Source organism: Piliocolobus tephrosceles, chromosome X (assembly GCF_002776525.5).
Source record: "Piliocolobus tephrosceles isolate RC106 chromosome X, ASM277652v3, whole genome shotgun sequence".
NCBI lineage: Eukaryota > Metazoa > Chordata > Mammalia > Primates > Cercopithecidae > Piliocolobus > Piliocolobus tephrosceles.
The window spans coordinates 12,101,350-12,128,272 of NC_045455.1; the positions used below are offsets into that span (position 1 = coordinate 12,101,350).

Consider the following 26,923-nt stretch of genomic DNA (forward strand, 5'->3'; position numbering starts at 1 on the left):
GCTTTACCACCAGGATTTGATATCAATTGAACAAGTTCAAGCTCAGGAAAGAGGAGGCATTTAAATATGAGTGACATACGTAAGCCATCCATAAAGAATGAAGCTCCTGAAAGTCAGTGAATGTACGGTAACCAGTTTAAGTGACAAAATAGTGGCACAGACAGTGTTTGATGGTTTTATTGTTTGGGGAGAGTAGAACTGGTTTTATTGTTTGGGGAAAGTAGAATTTTCTAAATAAGATATCTCACTGTATATCATAGAAGAAGCAAGCCTTAAAGTACATGGATAAAAGTTTCTATAATTCTAGCCTACTATAATAAAAAATAGTATTGACAATAGTATTGCCTAATTTGAATGTTTATTACAGATTAATTGACAGAAGTTAAAACATAAACATAACTTTTGCTTTTTCAGTAATAAAAATTATATCCTACATATTTCAAGAAGTTAGTCATGTGTTTTCAAAATAGTTTTTAGAATATTAGAGATATCACTTTAAGTGAAACTGTATCTGTCCTACAACATCCTTCATGATATTTAATTGGTAGAGTTTAAAAATCACTGAGAAATGTCAGGTATTGGTACCAGATTCTCAGGCAGGTATTGGGCTTTTCAGATAAGACAAAAAATTATAAAACAAAATTGCAACTTTTCTTGTGAAGTTACCAGTTTCTCAATTCCAATTTTAAAAGTTATGCCAAAGAAGGAATCATTTGGTAAAGTCAAGAAGATGAAAATGTTGGGTTTTGCTATATAGAAGAGTTTAAAGATAATGATATCTATTTAGCATGAAAACCCTTTAGACTGCCAGAACATTACATCAGGGTTTTTTTTTTTGTTTTTTTTTTTTTTTAAATAGACAAATAGTGAAAAGGTCATAAAAGAAGAAATCAGGAGACTTGTGTCCTTCGTCTAGATGTGCCACTATCTTTTCTGGGCCTTATCTCAAATTGTTTCATTTTTCAAATGAAAGAACTAAAAGAAGATAAATTTGCTGCACGGGTCTGAAATGCGATGCTTCCATGCTAGTTTGTCAAATTTATGTGTATGTTAAGCCTGCAGGTTTTAGTTTCATTACTTCTAACCAGTATTCCTTTAAACTGTGTAGGCAGAAGATCACAAAGTAGAGATGAAAGATTCAGAATGGTGCTGTTTGTCCCTGATATCAAACATCAGAAGAATTCAAATAAGAGAAATGCTATCTAAAGACCTCTCTGTATGTATATACACATGCACACACACACACATACACACACACACCAATGGAAGAACAACACAGTGCTTGGTGTGTTGTTTACCTACCATAAAAATGACTGCAACCCAAAATACCCATATGAAAAGGAAGATTTGCAGCAAAAGCAGCCACCAAGTGGCCCGAAGACCATGCTGGGAAGGCAGGCGTTATTAAGGCTCTCAGGCTATTATAGGAAAAGGTGTTAACCAAACCTTTCCTTATTTATTTGTAACTACTGTGTTCTTTTGAGTTACGCCATCCAAACTTCAGAAACAGGTGCAGGTGTTTCAGGACAAGTGCAGCTGCATCTATTCCAGACAAACACTTCTCTGTTTTAGAGGATATTTCTTTCTTTTTAAAGGATCAAAAAATGCCCATGAATTTGAATCTGATGTTAACAAGTCTGTTAACATGCTTCCAAAGTAACATGAAGACCATCAACAGGGAAAAGCCTTGGGGAATAACTTAGTGCTTGTTATTTTTTAAAATTCAATATATTAATTTTTCCTGTCAAGAAAATGCAGTCTGAATATACTTAATCATTTCCTTTAGTTTCTTTTCTTAATGCTTTGGCAATCCACAGGGACAAATTTCACCACATAATACGGTTCTACCAAAAGATTCCATTTTCCAAACTAATAGAATCCTGAGCCAAAACTTCCCTTATATTTTCATAATTTTCTTAGGCAGGGGAAGCTGAACGATAAAGTTTAAGGTCACATTGCAGCGTATTTTTCCAGTTATGGGATTTGGGGAAATAGACCTGAGTGGTAAGCAGCCATCAGGAATAAAGCAGTTATATTAGAGTCAGAAAGTAAATTGGGTGTAACAAAGAGGACAGTCGGGACACATCAGGATGCCCGTTCATGCCCTGATCATTTCAGTCACACTCAAACTGGGTCAACAGTATTATCTTTGAGGGGTGCGTGTATGTGTGTAGTAAAGCAGTCATGTTGGTGTATGGGTGAATGAACATACAAAAACACAGGTATTTTGTGGATGATGAACAACAGATCGGATTAAAAGAAGTAAATAAAATTTATTTATTTGGTGGGTGCAGGGACCATATTTCAACATATTTGTGTCCCCTATATTCATGATGTGTTAGGCATAAAATATTTACATTTAAATGCATTACTGAATAGATAAATGGAAAGAATGGGAATGAATGAATAAAATGAGAATGTCAATTAAAAGAGCTAACTTAAACTAATCCTTCCGGAGATTTCCTTGGACTTAACTAAAACCAATACTCTCAGGATGGCAAGAATAGGAGCTAAAAATAAAACTTCATTTCATCCGAGCCTTATTATATTCTAGTCTTGCATAAATGACTAGAGAATATTGATGTCATTGGGTTACTTCTGTCTCATAACACAAAGGTATTAACATACTCAATAATCAACTATATGGCACTCTTCTTACGCTGCAACTTAGACTGGCAATTAGGAAAAATTTAAAGACTAATAATTCTCTAAGCGTAATACCATACAGCATACAGAATTCTACAGATTCTGTAAGAATGATAAAATACTCCAGAGATTGATGTCTGCTACAGATCATAGTGATGTTCAGAGAAGCTTAGTTTCATTTTTTTTTTTTTTAAATCTGAGTACCCAGAGGACAATTCTTCCTCAGAAAAATAAAGTAAAATTGGAGAATTGTATTTGCATCACCTGGAGATTAAGTTACATGAGTAGTCAGGCTATATGTGTTTAGAGATGACACTTTAATGGCAGTATGAACTTTATCAGGTTACTTAATTTCTCTGAACGTATTTTCTCTTCTGCTAAACTATAGACAGTAATGCCTCCCTGTCTGAGTTAGTGTGTAAATAAAATGGAATGAGGTGTATAAAAGAACTCAGTAATGGTCCAATAGAGTAGGGTATCTGTAAATATGAGTTTTTTCTTCTTTCCTCAATTCCTCATTCTCAGTGTGGGAGCCAAGCTGTGAAAAGCTGGCCACGTTCAATTCACTTCAACCAGCGGATCATAAAATCACAATAATACATTGATGTCTTCTCGTCCAAACTACAGTCAATTGTGCCATCACCTCTTCCTACCCCTACCTGTCCATACCCACTGGGTGGAGTCTCACAGGGTACGGAAGAAAGGAAAATGTGAGAAAAAAGAAAACGGGGAAGAGGGATTGGAGGGGAATAGGGTGAGGTGGAATATTAGATTCCAGGGCAGCCTCCTTAATGATACGTCACCTGCTCAGCCTAGAGTAAGCACTCCAACACTAAATGACTCACTGCAGAAATTGCACACAAGCTTACACAAGGATTGAAGTGTCATTTCAGGAGTCATCACCCATCTTCATGCCATGACCCCACTCCCTCACAGTGAGATGCACTGGCTCACAGGGCCCGGAATTATCACTGTAATGCAGTTAGTTTGAATTTTTCAACCCAGTCCAAAATCAGGATCAACATCAGAATTATGGATTTCACAAGAAAGTGAATACTCATGGGAAAAAGGGGTCCAAATCAGCAAGTCCCACACTTAGAATTTCAACATACAGCCTTTTATATGCCTCCCTTATTTTCTTATTTTAAAATTGTGTCAATTCACATTTATCTCAAAAGCAATCTCAAAATGACATTGTGGCCCGGCACGGTGGCTCATGCCTATTATCCCAGTACTTTGAGAGGCTGAGGCGGGCGGATTACGAGGTCAGGAAATTGAGACCATCCTGGCTAACATGGTGAAACACCGTCTCTACTAAAAATACAAAAAAATAGCTGGGCGTGGTGGCAAGCGCCTGTAGCCCCAGCTACTTGGGAGGCTGAGGCAGGAGAACGGCATGTACCCGGGAGATGAAGCTTGCAGTGAGCTGAGATAGCGTCTCTGCACTCCAGGCTGGGTGACAGAGCAAGACTCCGTCAAAAAAAAAAAAAAAAAAAAAATTACTTTGTCAAATGGCATTTCCTGAATGCCAGGATAGTTTTAACTACCAACTCTATGCTTACAACTAGAAATTCTCTTGGTTTAGCCCTGACCCTGACTCACATATTCAACAGGCTTGGAAAAAAAATGTAAACTTTGGCTTCCCCTTTGTCCTCCATGCTGGAGATGTCTAGAAACAAACTTGACAACTTCCTTCCGTATTCCCTGTTTCAGTAAATGGCACCAACATTTTCCTAGACACTCAGACTAGAAATCTGGTGACGACAGCACTCTACTGCCTAAAACCATCATTAGCTCCTCATTGCCTTTAAAATAAAACCTGGGTCTGCAGGAAGGTAAAAAAAAAAAAAAAAAAAAAACCCAGTTTTTGTTTCTTAACCAACTTTACCTTTTACCACATGCTTCCTTACTTGGCATTCTGGTAATTTCAAACTGAGTGAGTCTGGCCCCATGCACAGATTCTATCCCTCTATTCCTTCTGCTTGGAATGCCCCTTTCATCTTTCTTTACCTGCAAACCTATATATATATATATATATAGGATGAAATTCACATGCATTACGATCCAATAACCTCCCGCAATGCATGAGCCCTACATCGCCACCACTGTGAAGAGCCACATCACCCTAATTAAAATGTCCAAGACGCCTCTTCCCCACGATTCTCATCATCTCTTTGGAACATAGGCGCCACTCACTAGTCATGAGCTCTTTTATTACCACTGGGTTGACAGCAATGATAATGGAGAACATGAGCATGTATAATGAATAATAGAAAAAATGCCCTCAAGAGACTAGCGTTCACAAAATATTTAGGAAATATTAGGAAATTAAAAAAATATTAGGAAATCCTCTGGAACACAAGACATTATCAGAAGAGGGAAACCCTTCTGCAAAGGGAAGATTTAGCAGCAGGCTTTCCCCAGTCATTCTGGAGAAGGCTTTGAAGTTGTACACTCATAATTAAATGGGGCAGTTCTTTTATCTCCCTTTGCTGGCAAACTTTCAGGAGACCAGACGAGTTTCTATCCATCTGCATGCACCAATCAGGCAGTCAAGCTTAACAAGATGTATATGTGTATGTCTCTACCTTATGGATTATCAAATAGAACTGGACTGAAAATCCGTAACTCCATTTTTGCTAAATGATACCTTTTTAGATAGATTTCTGACTGCTTTCTGTTTCTTTGTACTTTTAGACATCCTGGTCTTACGTATTTTATTTCTTTGCATTTAGATTGCAAACTCCATGAAGTCAGAGATCATGGCTGTCTCCTGTCTGCTACTGGCTTCTACCACACCAGTAGCCCAGATGTCACTCAGTCCCTAACAGACAGTATCTGGCCCCTAGTATTTACAGTCAAAGATTTTTGAAACTACTAATGGATATTTAATTATAGACTACATTGCAGAATAACTTTAGTTTAAAGCCTGTCAAAGAGTTAATGCACAAAATAACCCTGGGCGTTGTATTATCCTGTTTTGTAATACATTAATACAGCTGTCCTGATGGCAACTATCCTGTCCACTGTCGACAGCTCTGCGAGTTTTGCAGTCTCAGAGTTGAACCGAGTAGCTATCTAGAGCTAATGGTTCTCCTGGGTGAGGAATTAGACTAACTTGAATAGAGTGGGTGCCCTCGCATCTCTAGTCTTTGCCAACTTCGGGGATTCTCTGGAGGTTTTCCAAGTCACTAGTAGGAGCACTGCAAATATAAAATGCTTTGGAATGCACATTCAGTTTCTTTTACAGGGTCTGTGAGAATCAGAAATCTTGAAAACAGGAAAATATGTATTTTTTTATTTTTATTCATTACTTTTTACATTTTTGTGGGTACATAGCAGATGCATGTGTTTACAGGGTACGTGGGGTGTTTTGATACAGACAAGCAATGTAAAGTAAGCACATCATGGAGAATGGGGTATCCACCCCCTCGAGCATTTATCCTTTGTGTTACAAACAATCTAATTATACTCTTTACATTATTTTAAAATGGACAATTAAGTTATTGACTATAGTCACCCTATTGTGCTATCAAACAGTAGGTCTTCTTTATTCTTTCTAATTTTTTTTTTGTGCCCATTAACCATCCCCACCTCCCCCTCCAGAAAAATAGGAATTGAAAGAGCCCTTACCTGAACAGAAGTCATCAGAATATCGGTCATAGACAGCTCTACAGTCCCTTTCATCGCACTCACAGGTGTCCCCATGAATATCTCCCCAGTCCCCAGTTGGATCAACATCGTGACAGGTACATTCACCACATACACAGGTCCCTAGGTGGGAAGAAGAATTTTATAAGAGTCCAGTCAAGAAAAACCATGAAAGAAAGCATTTCGCATATTGCTTATTATTTTCTGCTGCTTACTTTGTATTTGAAAAAAAAGACCCACATATATTAGATAAAAATATTCTAAAAAGGAAAAGCACCATCTAATATTGGTAATAGAGATTCCTTAATAAACAAAAGTTATTATATATTCTATAATTATGTGAGTTGGTAGAATGTGTCATTAGTATTGTGTTACTTTCCTTCAAAGATAACACTAAAACAATTTATATAAGATATAATCCTTTCCCTCAAGAAGCTTGCAATCTATTTGGCAAAAAGAAAGCTAATTAGAAAGAAAAATTAGCAAACACTAAAAACAATGTGTGACTATTTTGTAAACTAAGACATGAATGCTCTAAGAATTTGGAGAAAGAGGATCAATGAGGGTTGGAGTAATTAGCAGTGGATGGATTGGATATATAGGGATTAGAGGAAATGTTCTAGGAGACATTGGAGGTAGAACTAAGAGAAAGTCAAGAAGAAAAGACTAAGCAATGAAGGGTAGGGATGGGCATAGGGACCCTGCGGTGCATGTTAAAAAAAGACTAAGAAGTAAGGTTTGCTAGATCAGATGAGTCCAGATTATAGAGAATGTTGGAGATCAGATTGAGAGATATAAACTTGGTCATTTGCAGATTTGCAGAGGGAAATACTTATCTGTAAAACATATTTACTCTGTGTGGATTATCAGTAACTGTCTTTAGGGCAACCAGCTAATCATTTGATAGAGACATAAAGTTAAATCCTTTTCTTACCTCTAACAACAAAATAAGTACCAGTTGGATTAAAGATTTAAATGTACAAAATAAAACTGTAGAATATGAACTAAACTCTTTTTATTCAAGACCCCCAATGCACAATTACTAAAAAAGGAAATTGAAAATTTCCAAAAAAATTGAAAATTTTGGTTGGAAACAAAACACTGTAAAAAAAAAAAAAAAACAGACTGATAAAGCTGAAACAAGTGGTTAATATGTCTGTAAAAGACAAAGAACATTTACAAAAACATATAAACAAATCATAGCATTGAATATAGAAAGGGTTAATATGCCCAAAGTGAAATAGACAAAACCAAAGAATAGGAAATTTCATACAGAAATAATGATAGATAAAGATGAAAAATGTTTATCACTTAATCGACCACTACTAAGTGGGTAGCAGTGGGAGAGCTTCAAAATAATCATGACTGGCAATTACTTTAGATGTCAGATTGTCAGAGGTGGAAAATATTGCTTGCATCCAGACTTGGTAAAGGTGTGGGACAACGGATACTTTCTGGCCCTGAACAGAACGTACAAAATGGTACAACTTTCTGGGTAGCGATTTTACAATATGTACTTTTTATATCTGTTATTATTTAGACGTATAGTTCGCTTTATTAATGTACCCAACAGAAATAAAAAGTACACACAAGTATATATTCAGAAATATAAAATGTATTTATATATTTGAAAAACCACTAGTGACTGAAATATTGATCAATGGGGAATTAGCGAAGTAATGGTGCACACATACGGACTAGCTGGCAATCACTGAGTAATAATTAGGTTTTTGCTCCATAAATATGGAAAGATAAATAACATATATTACGAAATAAATAAAAGTGTAAAATTACAAATCAGCATGTACAGTACGATTAGATTTTTTCTTTAATAAGAAGGAAATACAGGGATAGGGCGGCCACATAAGTGAATTTTAATAAATAAATATGGACTGAAAGTTCATGTACCAATATGTAAAAGGAGGTTACACCTGGATGTTAGGTTTGTAGGTCATTTTCTTATTTTTCTGTGTACTCTACTTTATTGTCTAGATTTTTAAAAATGAATATGCATTGCTTTCATAAGAGGATAAATGAGTTTGGTCAGGAGGAACGGGGACTAGGAGCTATGCAGATGTGACAAAGCAGCAGCTTCTCAGCCATGTGTAAAGGGGTCCAATATGAAACTCAATAAACCAGGTGGGCAATAGAGGACATTTGTTCTATCAATGGCTATGTCTGCAACGATGGTTTTTTGGCCCCTGAAGATGGGGAAAAAGGAAGACAAGATAGGTATGTGCAGGGACCAGTGTCTTTCTATTACCTATGGATGCAATGACACAGAAACGCTTTCAGGGTAGTCAGGCATATAACCTTTTTAGAAAAAACAATGACTCATCTCAGCACCCACTTCTGCCCTGTCTTCATGTACCCCTGAGTTTCAGAAGCTGTGAGCCTCGTTTAGGCAGGCTGCTTCCTATTATGCCTCTGCCAGATCTCCAGGTCAGAACGCTCCAAGCACAGCGAAGTGGGAGGCAGGTGGCTTAGCTTATGTTTCTGAAGGACGCCGTCTCTCACGGCCAATGTAACTCTGCTGCGGAACCTGACCTTAATCCACGGCCCAACCACCTCCATTTTCCATTTCTCTCTTTTTGAAAGCTAAATAGTCATTTTCCACAGTACACAGTTCAAGCTTCATATACTTATAAATGGTAACTGTGACTCCTACTGCATAAAAGGACTTATGCAGAAAACACATCCTAACACATAAAAAGAAACCATAAGGTAAATTCGTATGATATATAGTAAGATTTAATCCCCACAAAGAGGACTTTATGATTTTGTTCCTTTTTATTTATTTTCTCTATGTAAAGAAATGTGGCACATTTTATTCCTCTATGTCAGTTTCTGAAAGGCGATATGCTACGGTTTCTGTACTACTATTATCTATTACAATGCATGTATAGAAACGAAAAAAACGTTTTCCACCTATCTAGATTTTTTAGTTTTAAAGAAGAAGTACAGTCACTTTTTAATGTCATCGACAGGCAACGAAAAGTTTAGGATGGCTCTCTTTATCACTACGACAAAGGTAAAATTAAGTATTTCCAAGGAATTTTAAAACTATGTTTAAACTGTTTGATTTTATATCAAAAGTTAGTTAACTAACTTTAAGTGATAGTTAGCAATATTAATATATTTGTTAACTTCCTTTGTAAAGTCAGTGTACATTTCATATGGCTATTGGATACATACTTTTTAAATCTACTGTATTCGATATCACATTTTTATTATTGCACACAGAAGTTAAATTAGTCCATATCAAATCTGCATTTCAACCAAGCCTTCCATTTACTCATAATTAAGACAAGAGGGTTTTCTGAATGCTCTCTGGATAATTAGATGCTCATGCTGTAGATGGTTCTGTTAGTCAAGAGACATTTAACAGAAGTATCTACAGGAATTGCCTTTTAGCTGTACTGTGCTATTTCTGGAGGGCTGCCAAATAAATTACAGTCCCTAAGTTAACTGTTTATTCAGTGAAGCTTAACGAATGACAGCAACTTTCTTATCTTTCTCTTTTCTACTCAATAAAAAACAAGACAGAAAAGACTGTTGGTATAGTAAATGTTGATTTACATCAAAGTAAATGATTAGGAGATAACTTCCTCCCACACTAGAGGACATACAGAGAAAAGAAGTGTTAACAATTAAAAGCTTTGTTTGCCTCCCCATTATGTAGTAACATATATGAATGACACACCTCTGTTACTGCAGATTTTGCCATCTGGAGATGTGCATCTTCGCTTGCTTTCCCAGGGGGTGATATCGCACTGGAATTCACATTTATCTCCATGCCAACCAGCCTTGCAGTAGCAGTTTCCACAGTAACACTTCCCATGGCCTTTACCCAAAATGAATTTTATACAGTGAGGAAAAAAGCAACTTTCATAAGCAGAATTAACTTTCTATCTCTTTGTGATCACTTTTGCCTTCTGAAATAATGTCACAGTTCAACATTCCTTGCCTAAAATCATCAAATTATACAGCTTTCTCCAAACACATCATGGTTGTGCCTTTACCTGCTTAATTATGCAAAAAAAGCAAAGTGTCCTTTAACTTGGCCTAGACAGAGAACTGATTGAAAGTATTTTTAACGAAATGACATGAATGACCATGAAAGTCTATTACTTTTCCATCTCAAATGCGCACATCAAACCCAAATATATATGAGCATTCACTCTAAGGACGTTTCTTGAATTAGTTATTAAAATATTTCATTTGAAATCAACTATTGAGAAACCAGTGGTGCATATTTACCTAGATACACATTATGAAGGACCAAGCAACTCTTTAAAGCAGAAGAAAGATTTCATCTTTTCACTCAACTGTGTCCCACAAGCTGTTGGGTTCTACCATGTGAAAGAGAGGTTTTCAGCCCAGTCCATATTTAATCCTCATTTAGACAAATAAAATACCATGGGCCCTCGGCCTCACAATCAAACTCTCTTTCGACTTGTCAAGGGGATACCAATGACAGCTAAGGGCACTCATCATTTTGTGTCCAGATGCCCTCTTTCAGCTCCCACCTCTCTGTAACCTGTCACCTGCTCATCTGCACTTGCCTCCAAGCCATCTGTAGTGAATTATCACATCATTGCTTTCCTCATCCACATCTAGCAATCCTTCTGCAAATTCCCCAAAGATGGCATTTATCCCAAAATTTACTTCTTGTACTCTCATCTTTGTGGTTATATCACCTAAGCATAAATGTATGTCCTTGCTCTTGCTTTGTTTTTAGTCTATTCTTTCTGTATTATGGGAGTTTGTGTTTTATCAGTCTATGGCTAAAGTCTTTGTTCTTTCCATCTCTCTTCTCTTACAGCCAAAATCCCCCAAAGACAATGCAAAACTGATTGTGAGACTACTTTTCATTGGCTTATAAGCATATTTATCATTCTAACACTATGGTATCTCTGGCCAATGGCAAGAACTTTAACAGGACCTGTAAAACTCACATAAGAAGCAGGAATTACAACCGAATATTCTGGTCTCCTATGCTATTCACATCCAGCAGGTGAGGCTTCCATCAAGAAGTCATACATGTGAGAGACAGAGACAGACAGATGAGGAGAAAGAGTGCTATAGCGGGACACAGAGAAAGAGACAGGGACCCAGTGCCATGTTTTCTGTCTAAATAAGTTATAATTGGGATATTCAAAGAAAATCGCTTCTTAACCTAATAATCAATGACCATTTCCATAAAGAATCTGAATTTTAAATTTGTTTACTTAAGCAAGTGCAAAGGCTGTCAAGTGATTTAATCGGTACCGAAGATATCTATATATTTTATTTATGAACTTAAAAAGGTGTCCACTTGCACACACAACTAAATCACATCCTAGTGATATATCACAGGCCTCAATGACTCAAGGATTACACTGAAGAAAAGCAATAGTGTATATTAATTGCTTTTCTTAGGAGTCAGGTTTGTAAGACCCAATCACCTTTTCAGACTACAGAATTTATTTTCTTTGTAATTTCAGAAAATTTATACAGAAGGTGCTACATACGTAAGACTTACTATATTAACAAATAATAGAAAATCTACATTTCTCACATCCAAATTCTTTGGATATTTATACAATTCAGTATCGAATTCGGGTTCTACTAAGAAACCTTTGAGTTAGAGGTAAATAAGGAAGCAAAAATTATGTAACGATACACATCTATGCAGATATGGAAAATTAAACAGATATCCACATAACTCAAATAAAAATATTGAACAAGACACATCTGAATAATTGAGATTAAAATGTGTGCTTTAGGACAATACGTATTCCACACAATAAACATAATTCTTTGCTTTGTGCAAACTGATAGAGCAAGAAAATCTCTATTTGTACTGCTTCACTGATGAACTGTAGAATCATCTCTCAGCAGATTGGTTTCATGTGAATGACACATGGAAAGATTTACAATCCCAGGCAATGTCACCCCCAGAGGGTGTTTACTAGAGTGCTGGTGTCATTGTTCAGAGACTTTGCACCATGAAATTGCTCAAACAAATGGAAATAACAACTAGAAAGTCTGAAAGTTAAACATTTTCTGTTGTGTTGTTTCAAGTTACATTTTTCTATGTATACATGCAAATAGACTGATTTGTTGGTGTGTATCACCACACACTGGTCCCAAAGCATGTTTCAGTCTTCTTTTTTTTTCATCTGTAATAATTAGAAACTAAACTTGAAGAGGACAAATACATATATTTGTGGATGGATTTGTCTAATTGATCTAATTATTTTGGATTGAGCCCTTTAAGAGAGAATTGTCTGAGCAGCAACTTGCTTAGATCATTGGCTTGGAAAAATGAAAATAAGAATTTTGTGTTTGTTTGCTTTATCCGGGTGGGTTGTACAGCCAGGAGATCAAGGAGGAAGGGCCAGTCAGGCCTAAAATAAGTGTATTTGGATGACTCATAGGAATTGAAGCTACCAAAATGTAAACAAAGGAACAAGCTTGTCCTATGCTAGCCACACTTTCTCAGGGGTCTCTGGTTCCACCTGGTCCCATTGGGTCCTAATCCTTCTAGAAAAACCATACTTCTATAACTACTACTTCTGCATGCGGGGCAGTATTCCTTCAGCTGGAATCCCATCAGCTAGGAGTCAAATATAAGTTTAATCATAGCAGAGAAGAATTTACCTAAACCGAATGATTCTCTCTGCTTTCTACTTTCCTTTTCCTATGCCAGTCAAGGTTGCAAATGGAAACTCTGGGCACAGGCTTGCAGGTTGAGCAGAAGAGACGAAAACTACAAGTGGTGAGGAGAGACCCCTCTTGTGGAGCTCTGAGCTCCGACGCACTGATGCAGTCGGGAGTGGTGAGGCGTCAGGAACACAGACACGAGTCCAAATTCTACTATCATTGGTGGACTGACCCTGGGTTCGTGACCTAATTTATTCAATTCCCAGGTTCCACATCTGTCTATGTAGATAAACATAATTCTTACCCTAGAGGGATGTTGTGAGAGAAAGTATAATGAATGTAAAGCACTTATTGCAGAATTTGTCACTAGCAAACATGCAAGAACTGCTACAACAGAAAAATGAATTCAGTAATGGTGGTACATAGGAAAGGTCATTGGAAATGTTATCTAAGTGTGTAGAGACAGAGGGGGGGAGGTAAACTCTACGCTAATAACCCGATTGACCTTCAGTGTCCCCAGTAGGACATGAGACTCATGTTTTAGAAAGGGAAAAACAAAGAAATGAAAATATACACTTAAGAGAGTAGGAGAAAGGAGAATAAAAGTGGCTAAGGTGAGCAGAGGAGATGGTATTCTACTAGGATTACTTCAGAGCTATGCAATTGGCCTGTTGCCATAATGACACAGCTCTTCTCTGGGGCGAATGTGGCTTTGCATCTAAAAAGTACTAGTCTACTCTTAATGCCATACTCTCACTCTCCTTATATGAAATGTTTTCTGGATAAACATAGGTTTAAACTGAATTAGTACACCTAGAGCAGAAATGTATGTAGAGATAAAAGAACAATGTAATAGGTGAAAAAACAGCTACTTTTATTAATTTCTACAGAGCCAATATACATACCTCCACATATTTCTTCTGTTTCATCATCTATGCATTCTCTATCGTCACACTCACAAAATTTACCATACACAAGTCCACTTCCATCTGAATTATCACACTTACACCTGCCACAGTGACATGTACCTAAACCATGAAAACAAAAAAGACTATTTGTTACATGCATATACAATTATAATTAATGAATTTTTATACCATCTCTTTTAAGAGAGCAGATAATCCAAATCGATTTAATATTTCAATTAGATATTTCTGTGGGCATGGTGAGGTAAAGTGCACGCTACTCTTTCTTGAGGTTACTGTAGCATGGCAATTATATTTCACATCACACAACTATTATTATTGACCTCTAATGGTTTAATGAATGCAAATTTGACCTCTTCAAGTGCAGAGCTACTTTACAAATAGCCATCCAACCAATGCATGAAGGTCTTCTGATCACACCTGGGTCTGAAGTGAAATAAAGCAGGAAATTCTAAGCTTTGGGAGGGAAACAACCTTGCTTATCTTCCTCACCAGTATTTATTCAATGCTTTGCACAATGCTTGAACATACTATTTATATAATAAATATTTGCAGAAATAATTTATTATCAAATCCATAAATAAAAATCGTATGTGCCCCTGATAATTTCCCCTCCTCAGCATTAACTTATACTGATACACATGTCCTTACAATAATGGGACCAGAGTGGATTTCCTTAGACATGGATTGCTGGGACCTCACCAGATTCTCAGGGTACCTCAGAATTAGAGAGGCGTGGTAGTCACCTGGTCTACCACGAGCCACATACTCATCCAAGTCTGAAGATTCTACCACATCCCCCAAAAGTAATTTCACCAACATTAATATTGCACTCAAATAATATTGACAGGTAGAATGCCCACTTGAGAAATTCCCTTTTTAATGAATCTATTTTGAGTTTTAATGCTCATCACAGCCATCAACATGTATCAACCGAGACTTGATCACTCACAAGAAACCACCCTGGACTCTGAAAATCCAGCAGGGATCAAGTCACACATAACCCTCCTCTCGGAGTTTTATATGAGCAAAAACCAATGTGATAAAATAAATACAGAAGTGCAAAGTGTTGCAGAAGCACACAGCAAGGGAATTTAACTGAGACCAGGAGGTCAAAGTCAGAGTCCCTGAGGAAGGAGCTGAGAACTAAAAGTCAGGTGAAAAAGCACGGCTAAGAGAAGTGAGATGGCAAACAGGCTCACTTCCAGCGTGAGACAATAGCACAGGCTCTGCAATAAAAAAGGAGGTGAAGAGAAAACATCACATGGGATTGAGGTATACAGAACAGCGTGAACAGTGGCATGAAATGAATAAAGCAACCTGAGGTGCAGTTCATGGAAGTCTTATAGGTCATGTTAAAGATTTCCAGCTTTAATCCAACAACAATTGGAAGACACAGAAGCAAGGGAGTCCTGTGATCACGTATGAATTTTAACCAGATTACTCTGGTTGTCACGTAACAAAAACTAAATGAAGCAAGAGCATAAGAATGCATGAACTAAAACGAGGAAAAAGTGGACACAAAGAAATAAGTTAAAGGGCTGTTAGATTTATCTGAAGGAAAGAAGACAGTGGCTAGATACATGATGCGGTAAGTTTAGAAAGGACCAAATGCATTCGGAGATATATTTAGGAGAAAGAGTAGAGGGCATTTGGTGACTGACTGTAAAGAGCAAAGGATGGTAAGGAACCAAAGATGCTGTTTATAATTTGGTTTGAATTACTAGATATTGGCAAATCCATATGTGATGTATTAGAAACAGCATGAACTTGTGAGTAAGGTAGAGCTGTAGCTCAATTCTGAGTTTTAATCTTCATGAGCTATGCATTTTTAAAGGCATTGCTTTCATTTCTAATTCCCAGATTCCATATCTGCAAATAATCTCTGCTTCATAGAACTGCTGCCAATACCAAGTGATGAATATGTACCCAGTCATGTTTCTAGAAGCACTGCTGAACCTAGTACATAGTAGGATTTGAGAAAATTCCAGGTTCTTCCTCTTCTCCCATTAAGATACAGAGTATATTCATCATACTTCAAAACATTTTCTCCAGAAAATATATTCATGGACGCTGACAATATCCTTGTTTTCATATCCTCTGTATGATTCTGTTACCCAGATCACTTGTAACTCACTATTATTTATAAAATTTTCTCTCATAGTTACATATAAATGGTGATTTTGCCGAATTTATTTTTCTACCTTGTAAATACTCATGTGAATTTTCCTGCTATTAAACTTCATTTTATTACATTTTTCCCTAAAAGCTATCTCAATTCATAAAAGTAATTTGAAATCTAATGCTATAATTTATGCTATTGCTTCATCCAGTTTTTATTCTCTAATTATCACCCTCCTTTTTCATTTTCACATTTATTCATTCTGTCTCTCAACCACCCACATATCCAGCCATTAAGCTTTCTTGTTATCTATCTATTATGTTATTGGCAAGGAACTAGGTGCTATAGAAAATAATGAGATGCTTAAAATTAAGTAAATCATAGACCAGGAAGAAAGAGATACCCTATTAATACATTTCGTATAGCATTTGCCACAAGTCTATTGCAAAAGCCTTTGTGTCATATGTTTTCTTGTTTTATAAATACAAACAAACCCATATAAATATTATACATGTAACCATATATAATATGGGTCTCTCATATACAATATGAGAGCAGGAAGTCACTTGGTTAAGGTTGTGTATGGGGAAGTTTTTCAGGAAAGATGGGAAGGAACAGCCTCTGTCTCCAAATTCTATGACTCCTCACTGAAGTCCCCCATAGGCAGCTTCCTCTCATCCACACGTCGGAACCATTCCTGGCTGATGTGGGAAGTTTACAACAGCTCAGAGATTTCCTGTCTCACCCATAGAACAGAATTCACAACTGAGCCTCCAAGACATGGCATATGGACACCCAGGCAAAAGCTCCAGACTCCTGTGCTCATGTTATGACACACAGCTTCTCTCTCGTGGTTGCCAGTTATTTCAGCCTCTAGGATTGGTCTTCTGCCTTACACTAGATTATTTTAGCCCCTATTTCTCATAGTGCCCAATAGAGCTGACTCTCTCTAGGATGACTGACCAGACGTGTACAGCAGCCCACACCCCTGTGCAGTGGTGCTGGGGCCTCACCCTGCTCTGCACACTAGACCTCCCCTCTAGTTTTCCCAGAAGGTAAGCCTCTGGAACACTTTGGTTCCCAGGTCTGTCTCATCCTGCCCTTCAGTCTCATTCCCCAATCCATTTAACTCTTCTTCCCCTTCTGCTCCAAACTACTTGAGAAAACCACACCGTGATATGAAAGGGAAAGATTAGTAGAGAGACTTCATAGGCTAATGCAATTTGGGGGAAGTGGTCCTTAACTCGGATGGTGGAAATGGGTATTAACAGAAAGACAGGGAGAATGAGATTGCCAAAGTAAACATGAAAGGCTTAGATATTTAGACAAGAGTAAATGAGACAGAAGAGATTAAATGCAACACTGAATACAAATGTATCTTTTGGCCAATTGCATTTCTGGTAATTTGCCTTGAATATACACCTCCAAAAATATAAAAATATATGTACACTAGATCATTCTGTGCAGTATTTACAATCCAAAATATTGGCAACTGTCTAAATGCTCAAGCATAAGAGCTCAACTGAATAAATTACATTGCATACATAGAATCCAGTCTTATGCTTTTGAAAAAATAACCAGAAGGATTTCTATGAACCGATTTGGAAAGAATTCCAGGAGATTATATTGAGTGGTAAAAGCAGAGTGCAAAAGAACACATGGAAAGCACAACCATTGCACGGGAAAAAAATGGGAAACAATAACACACAAATATTTCTATTTATCTTCACACAAAAAGAAATACATGCACAGAGAAGAAAGAAAGCGATAAAGTTGGTTATCTATAAGGTGAGGGTAAGCAGGGTGCAAGGTTTGACGAACAGAGTGATGATTCTCTGAGTATGCTTTTCTGCATAGCTTTGACTTTTAGAAGCAAGTTAGTGTACTATACATTATAAAATACGTTAATACAGATGGGAAGGGATTATAAAACCTAAAATGGAAAGTGATCTGAAATAAATAAGCTACCTTGTATTTCAAACAAGTGCCGTAACCACACGAAAAGAGAAGAAAATACAATAAGTCTGAATAACTTATAACACAGCAATCGACTACATACCCCAATCTTGGGCATGATTGAGGTACACTGAGTAGAGGGAAGTGGAAAGGGGTAGACTGCAAATCCTAATCTCTTCTGGTAGATTTTCTTGGTCTAGTGGTGTGTCTGCAGCACTTCTAGAAGTAAGTAGAGATGTAGTATAGGATTGAGCAAATAAGTAAGTATGTTGGAGGTATTGGGAAACAGGGTTCTCCCTGTGAAAATGGGACATGCAAATATGGAATGGAGAAAACAAGAAGTAATCCTGTGAGGTTGGACTGGAATTAGATGTATTGGTGTAAATTCATGATTTCTAAAATATGCATGTATGTATACATGCATATCTGTGTGCAGGTATGTGTATATGTATTTGTGTGTATATGCACAGGCATATATTTACTAGTGTCAAGATAAATTAAAATGGAGACAAGGCCTAAATAATCCCTGAGCAGACTAAGCCATTGAGGCCCCATAAACAATCCTAACTTTGCCTGATACTCAAAAATAAGTGAAACTTACCTAAGTTATATCTTGTAAATGTCTACATTGAAGAAGTACAGAACTTAAGTTTAACCAATCAGAAGCAACCAACAAACTTATATAACGAGGGACTTTCCAAAAGGATAGACTAAATAAGCCAACCATATAATGTTAGCCAATCAACTATTTTTCTTTGCTTTCTTTTTCTGTTCACCCTATAAAAGCCTCCCACTTGCATTCCCTCAATGAAGCTCCTGAACCACTTCTGATTCGGAGCTGCCTGATTCACGAATCATTGTTTGCTCAGATAAAATAAAAATTGTATTATGATTCAATCTACCTTTTTGACACAAGCCTGTTTGCAGAAAGGGCCAAGAAGCAAATACACTCCAGTGGAAATAAGCATCCCTAGTGCTCACAATTTTTATTCAAATACCACTTTCACTAAAAGGAATCAGGGCTATTTGGATAAGTGGCTGATTCCAAAGGTGTGGTGAAGCAGGTCCAATACGACCCTGGAATGTGTTATTATGCCAATAAGTAAAGAATTGCAAAAACAAAACAAAAACAAAAAAACAAGGGAGGCATGTCACAAAAACACAAAAGCCAGCCTGATGGACTCTAATACCTAATCTGGAAAATTCTGTGCACCAGAGTAATTATGTACAAAATGAGTAACAAATCACTGAAATAATAAGAATTGTGCTTCTAGACCGATAATAAGTCACTAAGTAAATGAAATATCAAATAACTGGTAAATGAGAGAGGATTCCTGTTTGTGATAGAATGCTGAGTGCCAACTAGTCCATTCGGAGAGAATGGTACAGTTCTTAAATCATCATTTTCCAGTCATCATTGTCAATACTGCATCAGGTCATTGTTATCAGTGGATGATAAATCTAGGGTAATTTTAGTGAGGAATGTGATACATGTATGCTTTTAAAGTGTTTCCTCACAGAATGCACATTTGTGAAGAGGGTAAGTCAGAAATAACACAGTTGAAACACCAGCTAACACCTTGACCATCTCATCAAAACTGACACCATCACTATGAGCAGATGGACATCATGTGCTTCCATATGAAACATTTTGAGAACATGAAACCATTTCTCAGTGTTTTACCTCAGAATGTTTATGATGAAGCTATTCATGGGAGACATAAGACAAATCCAAGATAAGTACACTTTTCTTTTCATAAAATGGGGATGATTTTCTTCACAAGTTTCAGTGCTCCAAAGGCAAAGTCTGTGGAAATGGCCCAGCTTAAAGAAGACTAAAGAGAGATATAAATATAACATTTTCAATAGACTGAATCCTGCAAGGAGAGAAAAATGCTATAGAGGACACTATTGGGTCACTTGACTAAACCAGATTATGAATAAAGGTATTGCATCCATGCTTAAAAAATGAGAGAGTACAGATGTCCTAGAAATGCATTTATATTTTATTGAATATGTTTTATCATCCACTGAAACACTTCTGTATGTTTTCTCCTTTAAGATATGTTAATGTGGTGAATTACATGTTTAGATTCCTTAATATTAAACATCTTTAGAATCCTACACTACCGCATTTGATTATAATGTTCTTTAAAAAATAAAACCCTAAATTTGATTTGCAAACAACACATAAATAAATCCGAAATTAGATTTCAAACCCAAAACAGAATTCAGGCCTTGTTTCTGAAATAAATTTGAAAAGAATTTTTTCAAGATAAAAGACGCTATGGGGCATGTGTGTGTGTGTGTGCGCGCATGTGTGTTTTGGAGGGGTGGGTGTCATGAATTGGAAGTAGAGAAATCCTACTAAGAAGAAAGAAAGACTGAAGTGCTAGAGAAATATGATGAGAACATCATGAACACAGAAAGGGACCTAACTGCTAAGACCATTTGTCATGACCCCTGACGGATCCACTCACACCTCGCTTTGGATATGGTCCTGATTCCTATCAGCAGAACACCTTTACTGAGTTCAGTCTAAAACACACAATCTGTTGCAATCAGACTGTGGGGAATTCTCAGCTCTGGTTAGAGATGGGCCCTACCGACAATGTGAGCTTCAGGAAGAAAGGTACTCATTCGTGAGGGCAAATCCTCACCTTTAGCATTTAGAGCAATGGGTCGCACACTCGATCTATATTAAAATCACCCAGAGAGCTTTACAAAAACCACCAAAGTCAAGGCCAGACACCAAAGCACTTGAAACAGAACCTCTGGTGTACTACATGAGAACTGATGGTTTATTCCTTTCCCCTTGGAATGCTGATGTTCAACCACGGTTGAGAAAAACTGATTTTGAGGTTTCACCTGCCCAAATGTAAAAATAGTATTTAATTTAGGCAACACTCGTTAAATAACATTGAAACCTAAACTACAACTCTTTTATATGATTTTGCTAATCAATTTTAATAGCATCTCTATAATTTTGTAAAAAATATTTTCGAATAACTTCTATAAAACAAAAAATATTTTGATCAAACAAAAAATCTTTCTGAGACTATATCCTTCAAAGAGCTTTATAACCAGTATATCTGAAACTTCTATCAGACTTAAAGCATTTGGTTCTATTTTGCGAAGGTAAAAATTCAAAGCACCCTTGATCTGTAACAGAAAATAATTAAGTCGGTTTATATAAATCCCTTTTAACAGATGTAATCCGGTATTCAATATCATGGCTCACAATTTAGATAAAATGTTGTTGGGGTGTTGTTTCCAGTGAATATCCTGCTAGAAGGAGGCATTTGGAACAGCTGGAAAGTATCAAACTTGCCTGTCTCAGCAAGATGGCATTTTTTTCTATTGATTTATCTGAATTTCACTTCTAAAAAACATACTCAAAAGCAGACTCACTCAGAGATTCGACATTTCTCCATGCCCACATATTTCCATTAAAAGCAAAATTTGATTATTTCACTTAAGCATTTTCACAGGGTATACTTCTTACCTGCATTAGAGCAGATGATGTCTTGTGAATTCTTGCACATTTGGTTACTTTTCTTCTTTGTCAAGTCACAGTGAGTTGGGTACTGGCAAGCATCCCCGTACCATCCCTGGTCACACTTGCATTTGCCACAGTCACACTTGCCATGGCCTGAGGATTGAACAACATGTAGTCAGACTCAAATTGCTTTCCAAAGATAACCATTACTATAACACATACTCTTAGCAGTGACATTGATTTGGGACTGAGCTATAATAAACTGAAACTCATGTATATCACAGTGGCTGAGGGGTAATGCTATTACATAAAATTCAATGGAATGTGAAAATTTTATTTCAATCATCAACTGATAAATGATTGTGAAAACATTAATTTATGAAGACATAAGGATCATACATTAAAAAGCCTAATAAATCACATGGTCAGAAAATTCAGCACTAAAAAATCATTCTATCCAGCATCTCAGTATTTAAGAGACAAAAGTCCAATGAAAAAATACTTCTACTTAACTGTATTTTACATAACACATTAAACCACAAACCTTGAATGAAGACTCTTCCATGAAACTCTACTAAACACTGGCCTTACAGCTACTCAAATTAAGCATGTAATGAAATTTATGGATATATTATATACTAACTTCAGTAATATGGTCATAAAATATGTATATATTTGGTTTCATATTCATCCACCTCCACAGAAATTTCTCAATCTTCAATGTTCTCAATAGTCATTTTGCTTTAATGCATGTTGTTTTCATTGTTGTGATCAGTAACATTATTAAGTCCTGCTTGATGAAGCCTACTAGTTTTTAATGATTGCACATTAGTATGACAGAAGTACAAAACATGTGCAGTACTTAGCCCTTGTCCTCAAAGAGCTTACAAACTTCAAAGCAAGGCTAATATACAAAGAAGCTGATGTGATTTCAGCCAGAAGTGATTGTTACCTCGAGTTAAGTTGAGCGATATAGTCTATGACCTACAGACATAAGAGTAGAGACTTTCTGGACTTCCTTGATGGTTAACTGGCCCTTGAAAGTTGAACAGATTTTGAATGAGTTACAGGAAGAGTGTACATACATTACTCAAGACAATACTACTATGTCTAAATGTCTAAAATTCACAGGCCACATGAAGTCACTGATCCGATTCAACGTGGTAGCTGAAACCCAAGGGATAAGGTCCAGATGGTTGGTCAGTATGAATGGCTTGAAAGCTGCCCATCTGGGCGTGTTCGGCAGAGCCTGAATCTGTGATTGGCCGTGACTTTAAAACTGCTCTTTATGGTGGCCCAGTCCATGTAAATGTTCCTATTTCGGTTGCATTTATAAAAGTATTCTATTTTATAAACAAAACCTTGCAAGTATCTTAATTGAAATTCATTCTATTTGGCACACATTACTTCGTCAAACTGATGGCATCATTGTGCATTCCTACCTGGCCCTACAAGATATTGTCAATCTTGGCCAACTTGGTATCATTTATAAGCAAAAGTGATCTCTCCTGTCAACCACCTGGACATTAAGCCAAATTCCTGCAGTGGCTAAGGCTCTTTGATAAATCAACCATCTTGGAAAATGTGTTGACTCTTTAACAACATTAGTGTATTAGGTTGAACCATATGGAATTGCCACTTTCATAAGTTGAATATCAGCTGTTTCTTAAGGTTCCACACCAATAAACAGTCTTTATATAAACATTAAAGAAAATAGAAATGATTTAGAAGATAAAGCATTATGGTAGCAATAATTTGGTGAATCAGGAATGAAAGACTACTTAATGTGATTTTTTAAATTTTATATTGAATGGGACATCTTAGATCCTAAAGTATACATAATAGAGATGGGAAATAATTGTGGGTCAAAGGTAACATCTTTTTAAAGGTTAGAAAGTTAAAAATAGAAAGATGGGGAAAATAAACAAAATGTATACAAGATAGAGAGAGATATATCCCTTCCAAACTGACCCAATGAAGCATCAATAGAAGCAATATTCTAAGTAGCTTATCCCCTGAAGTGAGTTCATGGAGGCTAAGTTTCATGAAACTCTCTTCATAGAAGATTCTAGAGTAAAATAAACACGGAAAAGAGTCTGCTATCTTCTGTTTTAATGTGTCATGATATACATCAGCACACTAATGAGCCTCATGTGTCCTATCATGAAAAATATTTTTAATTTTTTTACCTTAAAATTGCAAAACTTTGGCTAGGAGGCCCCATTTTCTCATAACCCATATTAGCATCTTAGGCACAAGCTTAAACTAACACTGTGTCAGACACTGTAATGTGTTTTCAGCTTCTTCCTTAGCATCTGTTTGGAGGCAAAGATGACAGCTAATGTCAGACAGGACCATCTGCCTTTACATTCTTTCTAAACCTTATGCCCAGTAAGGGTTCCATGATTCATTTTCTTCCATTTAGGAAAACTCATTGAATAGGAATTGACTTCTGACTGTCAAGAATTATCAAATAGCCTGTGTAACCTTGTTAAAGATAGATATATATTTAAAAAATAGTATTCAGACTATTTTTTGCAATTTTTTTCTAAGGTTAGTAAGAGCTTTACCAGACCTTGGGGGATTAGGTTGCTATATTATTGTGGCAAGGTAATCTATGTAACAGTGTTAATAATATGGCTTCAAAAAAATCTCATTTTTCAAAATAATTTATTTGTTATGTGTTAGTTTCCTGAATCTTCCATAACAAAGCACCACAAACTGGGTGGCTTTAAAAAACAGAAATTTATTCTCTCACAGTGATGAAGGCTGAAACCTGAAATCAGGTTGGTTAGTTCTGGAGGACCTGAGGGAGAAATTGTTCCATGCTTCTCTCCTGGTTGTTGGCAGTTGCTGGTAATCTTGGGCATTACCTGGCTTATGGCAGTGTAACTCTGCTCTGATGATACTGCATATTCTTTCATATGCTTATTTGCAATACATCTATCTTCTTTTGCCCATTTTTGTATTGAAATTTGAGTCATTTTTTATATATGAATATATAACATATATAATTATATATACATATGTACACATACACATATACCTATATTTCTATATATATGTTTATAAATTTATATATACATGTATATGTATGTTTATCCTGGATGCAAGTTCATCATATATGTATATATAAAAAACATATATATGTATATCAACATATGTATACACACATATATGCACATATATATCCAGGATACATATGTGTATAGACACATAAATTGTTATATATACATTTATGTATGGATATATATGTATACAAATTGTGTATACATATATATGTACATATATCCTGGATAGAAGTTCATTGTCACAAATGTAATTTGCAAATATTCACTCCCAATTTGTGACTTGCCTTTTGTTCTATTAACAGTATCTTTTGAAGAGTAAAAGGTTTTGATCTTAATCCAATTTATCAAGTTTTTTCTTTAATAGTTGTTTTTGTGGTATCTACCTGAAAAACCTTTGCCTAACTCCAGGCTTATTCTTCTGCTACAACCACAGTCTTGATTACTGTGATTTATAGTAAGTATGGAAATCAAGTATTCTGAGAACTCCAACTCTGTTCTTTTTAAAAATTATTTTGGCTTTTGTAGTTCCTTTGATTTTCTATATAAATTCTAGAATCAGTATGTTGACATCAGCAAAAAAGCCTGCACAGATTTTGATAGGGATTGCATTGAATCTATAGATAAAAGTAGACAGAATTGCCAGTCTTAACAATATTTAGTCTGTGAATACAGTGAAATACATTGGTTGAGTTTTTAATGTTGTACCAGACTTGCATCTTGAGACATACCTCATTTGGTTGTTAAGTATTGTATTTTATGTATTTATATATTGGATTCCATTTACTAATATTCTATTAAAGATTTGGTGGTCTATGTTTATAAATCACACTGGCAAGTAGTTTTGTTTGTTGTAAGGTCTTTGCCTACTTTTAGGATAAGGAAAATGTTGCCCTAATGAAGTGATTTGAAATGTGTTCTCTAATCTCCTAGTTTTTGAAAGAGGTAGTATAGAATTAGCATTATTTTATCCTTAAGGGTTTGGTAGAATTTGCTAGTAAAATCATGGGAGCCTAGAATATTCCTTTTTACAAATGTTTAACTATGATTCACTTTGCTTGACCAATATTGGGCTATTCAAGTTATCTATTTCTTTTTAATTGATTTGGCAGATTGTGTCTTTCAAGAACTTGGCCCATTTCATTTAAGTTCCTGAACTTAACAGGCATTAGACCTGCTGATATCATAAGCTTACTATCTTTTTAACATGCATAATGTTGGATATTATATATGCTATTTCATGCTGATGCTGGTAGTATTCGTATGTCTTATATGTTTCTTCATCAGTCTGCTTAAAAATAAATCAATTTTATTGTTATTTTCAAATAATCAGCTTTTGGTTTTGTTGACTTTCTTTATTGTTTTTCTCTTTTCAATTTCACTAATTTTTTCTCTAATCTTTATTATTTTTCTTCCTTCTCCTGTATTTGGATTTAATGAGGTCTTTTTTCTATTTTCTAGGGTAGAAGTATAAATTAATTTTAAACACTTATTCTGTTCTAACAAACATTTAATTCTGTAAATTTTTCTCTAAGTACTATGTTAGCTGCAATCCACAAACTTTTGATATGTTATATTTTTATTTTCATTCAGTTAAATATTTTTATTTATAAATTATTTTATTTTCATTCATTAAAATATTTTTAATATCCCTTGAGATCTTCTACTGACCTACGGGTTATGTAGCCGTGTGTTGTTTAAATTTTTTTCAGATCTATTTCTGTAATTTCCAATCACATTATTATACGATCATACAGTTTCTTTTAAATTTCTGAAGGCTTCTATTATGACCCAGAAGACAACCTATCTTGTCCAATTTTCCTTATGCATTTTAAAATAATGTATCTTCTGCTGTTCTATAAATGTCAATTTGGTCAAGCTGGTAATCGTTTTGTTCAGGTTTTCTATATCCTCACTAATTTTCTATCTACTTGTTCTGTTGACTATGATAAAGGAGTATTGACATCGACTACAACTGTGGATTTCTTCCCCTTTCAGTCTGTCATTTTTAAAATTTATGTATTTTGAAATGCTTTATGTGCATATATATTTAGCATTTTTAAACTTAGGATATAATTACTTTTTCTTTGTGTAATATCTGTCTTTATCCTTGATATTATTTCTTGTCCTAAAGCCTACTTTGTCTAATATCAGTAAAGTTGATCCAGTTTTCATTTGACGGGCGTTTGCATAGAATACCTTTCCCATTCATTTATATTTAACCTGTCAATGTCTTATCTTTAAAGTGGTTTCTTATAGATTAGTCATGTCTCAGTTTTTATACAATCTGACAATCTCTATCTTTTAACTGGTTAGTTTAAAGAGGTCACATTTAACATGATTTTTTACATTGTTGGATATAAATCTACCAACTTTCTAAGCAATTTTCATTAGCTTTATCAGTTCT

General features: G+C 35.8%; 1 protein-coding gene across 3 annotated transcripts in view; it reads right to left on the reverse strand.

Moving 5' to 3' along the window:
* The window catches only part of ITGBL1 (integrin subunit beta like 1), a 258,687-nt gene that overhangs the window by 122,193 nt on the left and 109,571 nt on the right, over positions 1 to 26,923 (reverse strand). For 2 of the 3 annotated variants that reach the window (XM_023218003.3, XM_023218001.2), the window contains 4 exons: positions 21,455 to 21,601; positions 13,851 to 13,973; positions 10,001 to 10,141; positions 6,280 to 6,420 (listed from right to left, as the gene is read on the reverse strand). In XM_023218003.3, coding sequence (XP_023073771.1) covers positions 6,280 to 6,420; positions 10,001 to 10,141; positions 13,851 to 13,973; positions 21,455 to 21,494 — 445 coding nt within the window. In that variant the 5' untranslated portion in view covers positions 21,495 to 21,601. The remainder of the gene's footprint in view (positions 1 to 6,279; positions 6,421 to 10,000; positions 10,142 to 13,850; positions 13,974 to 21,454; positions 21,602 to 26,923) is intronic. The other variant, XM_023218002.1, reaches the window with a different exon arrangement.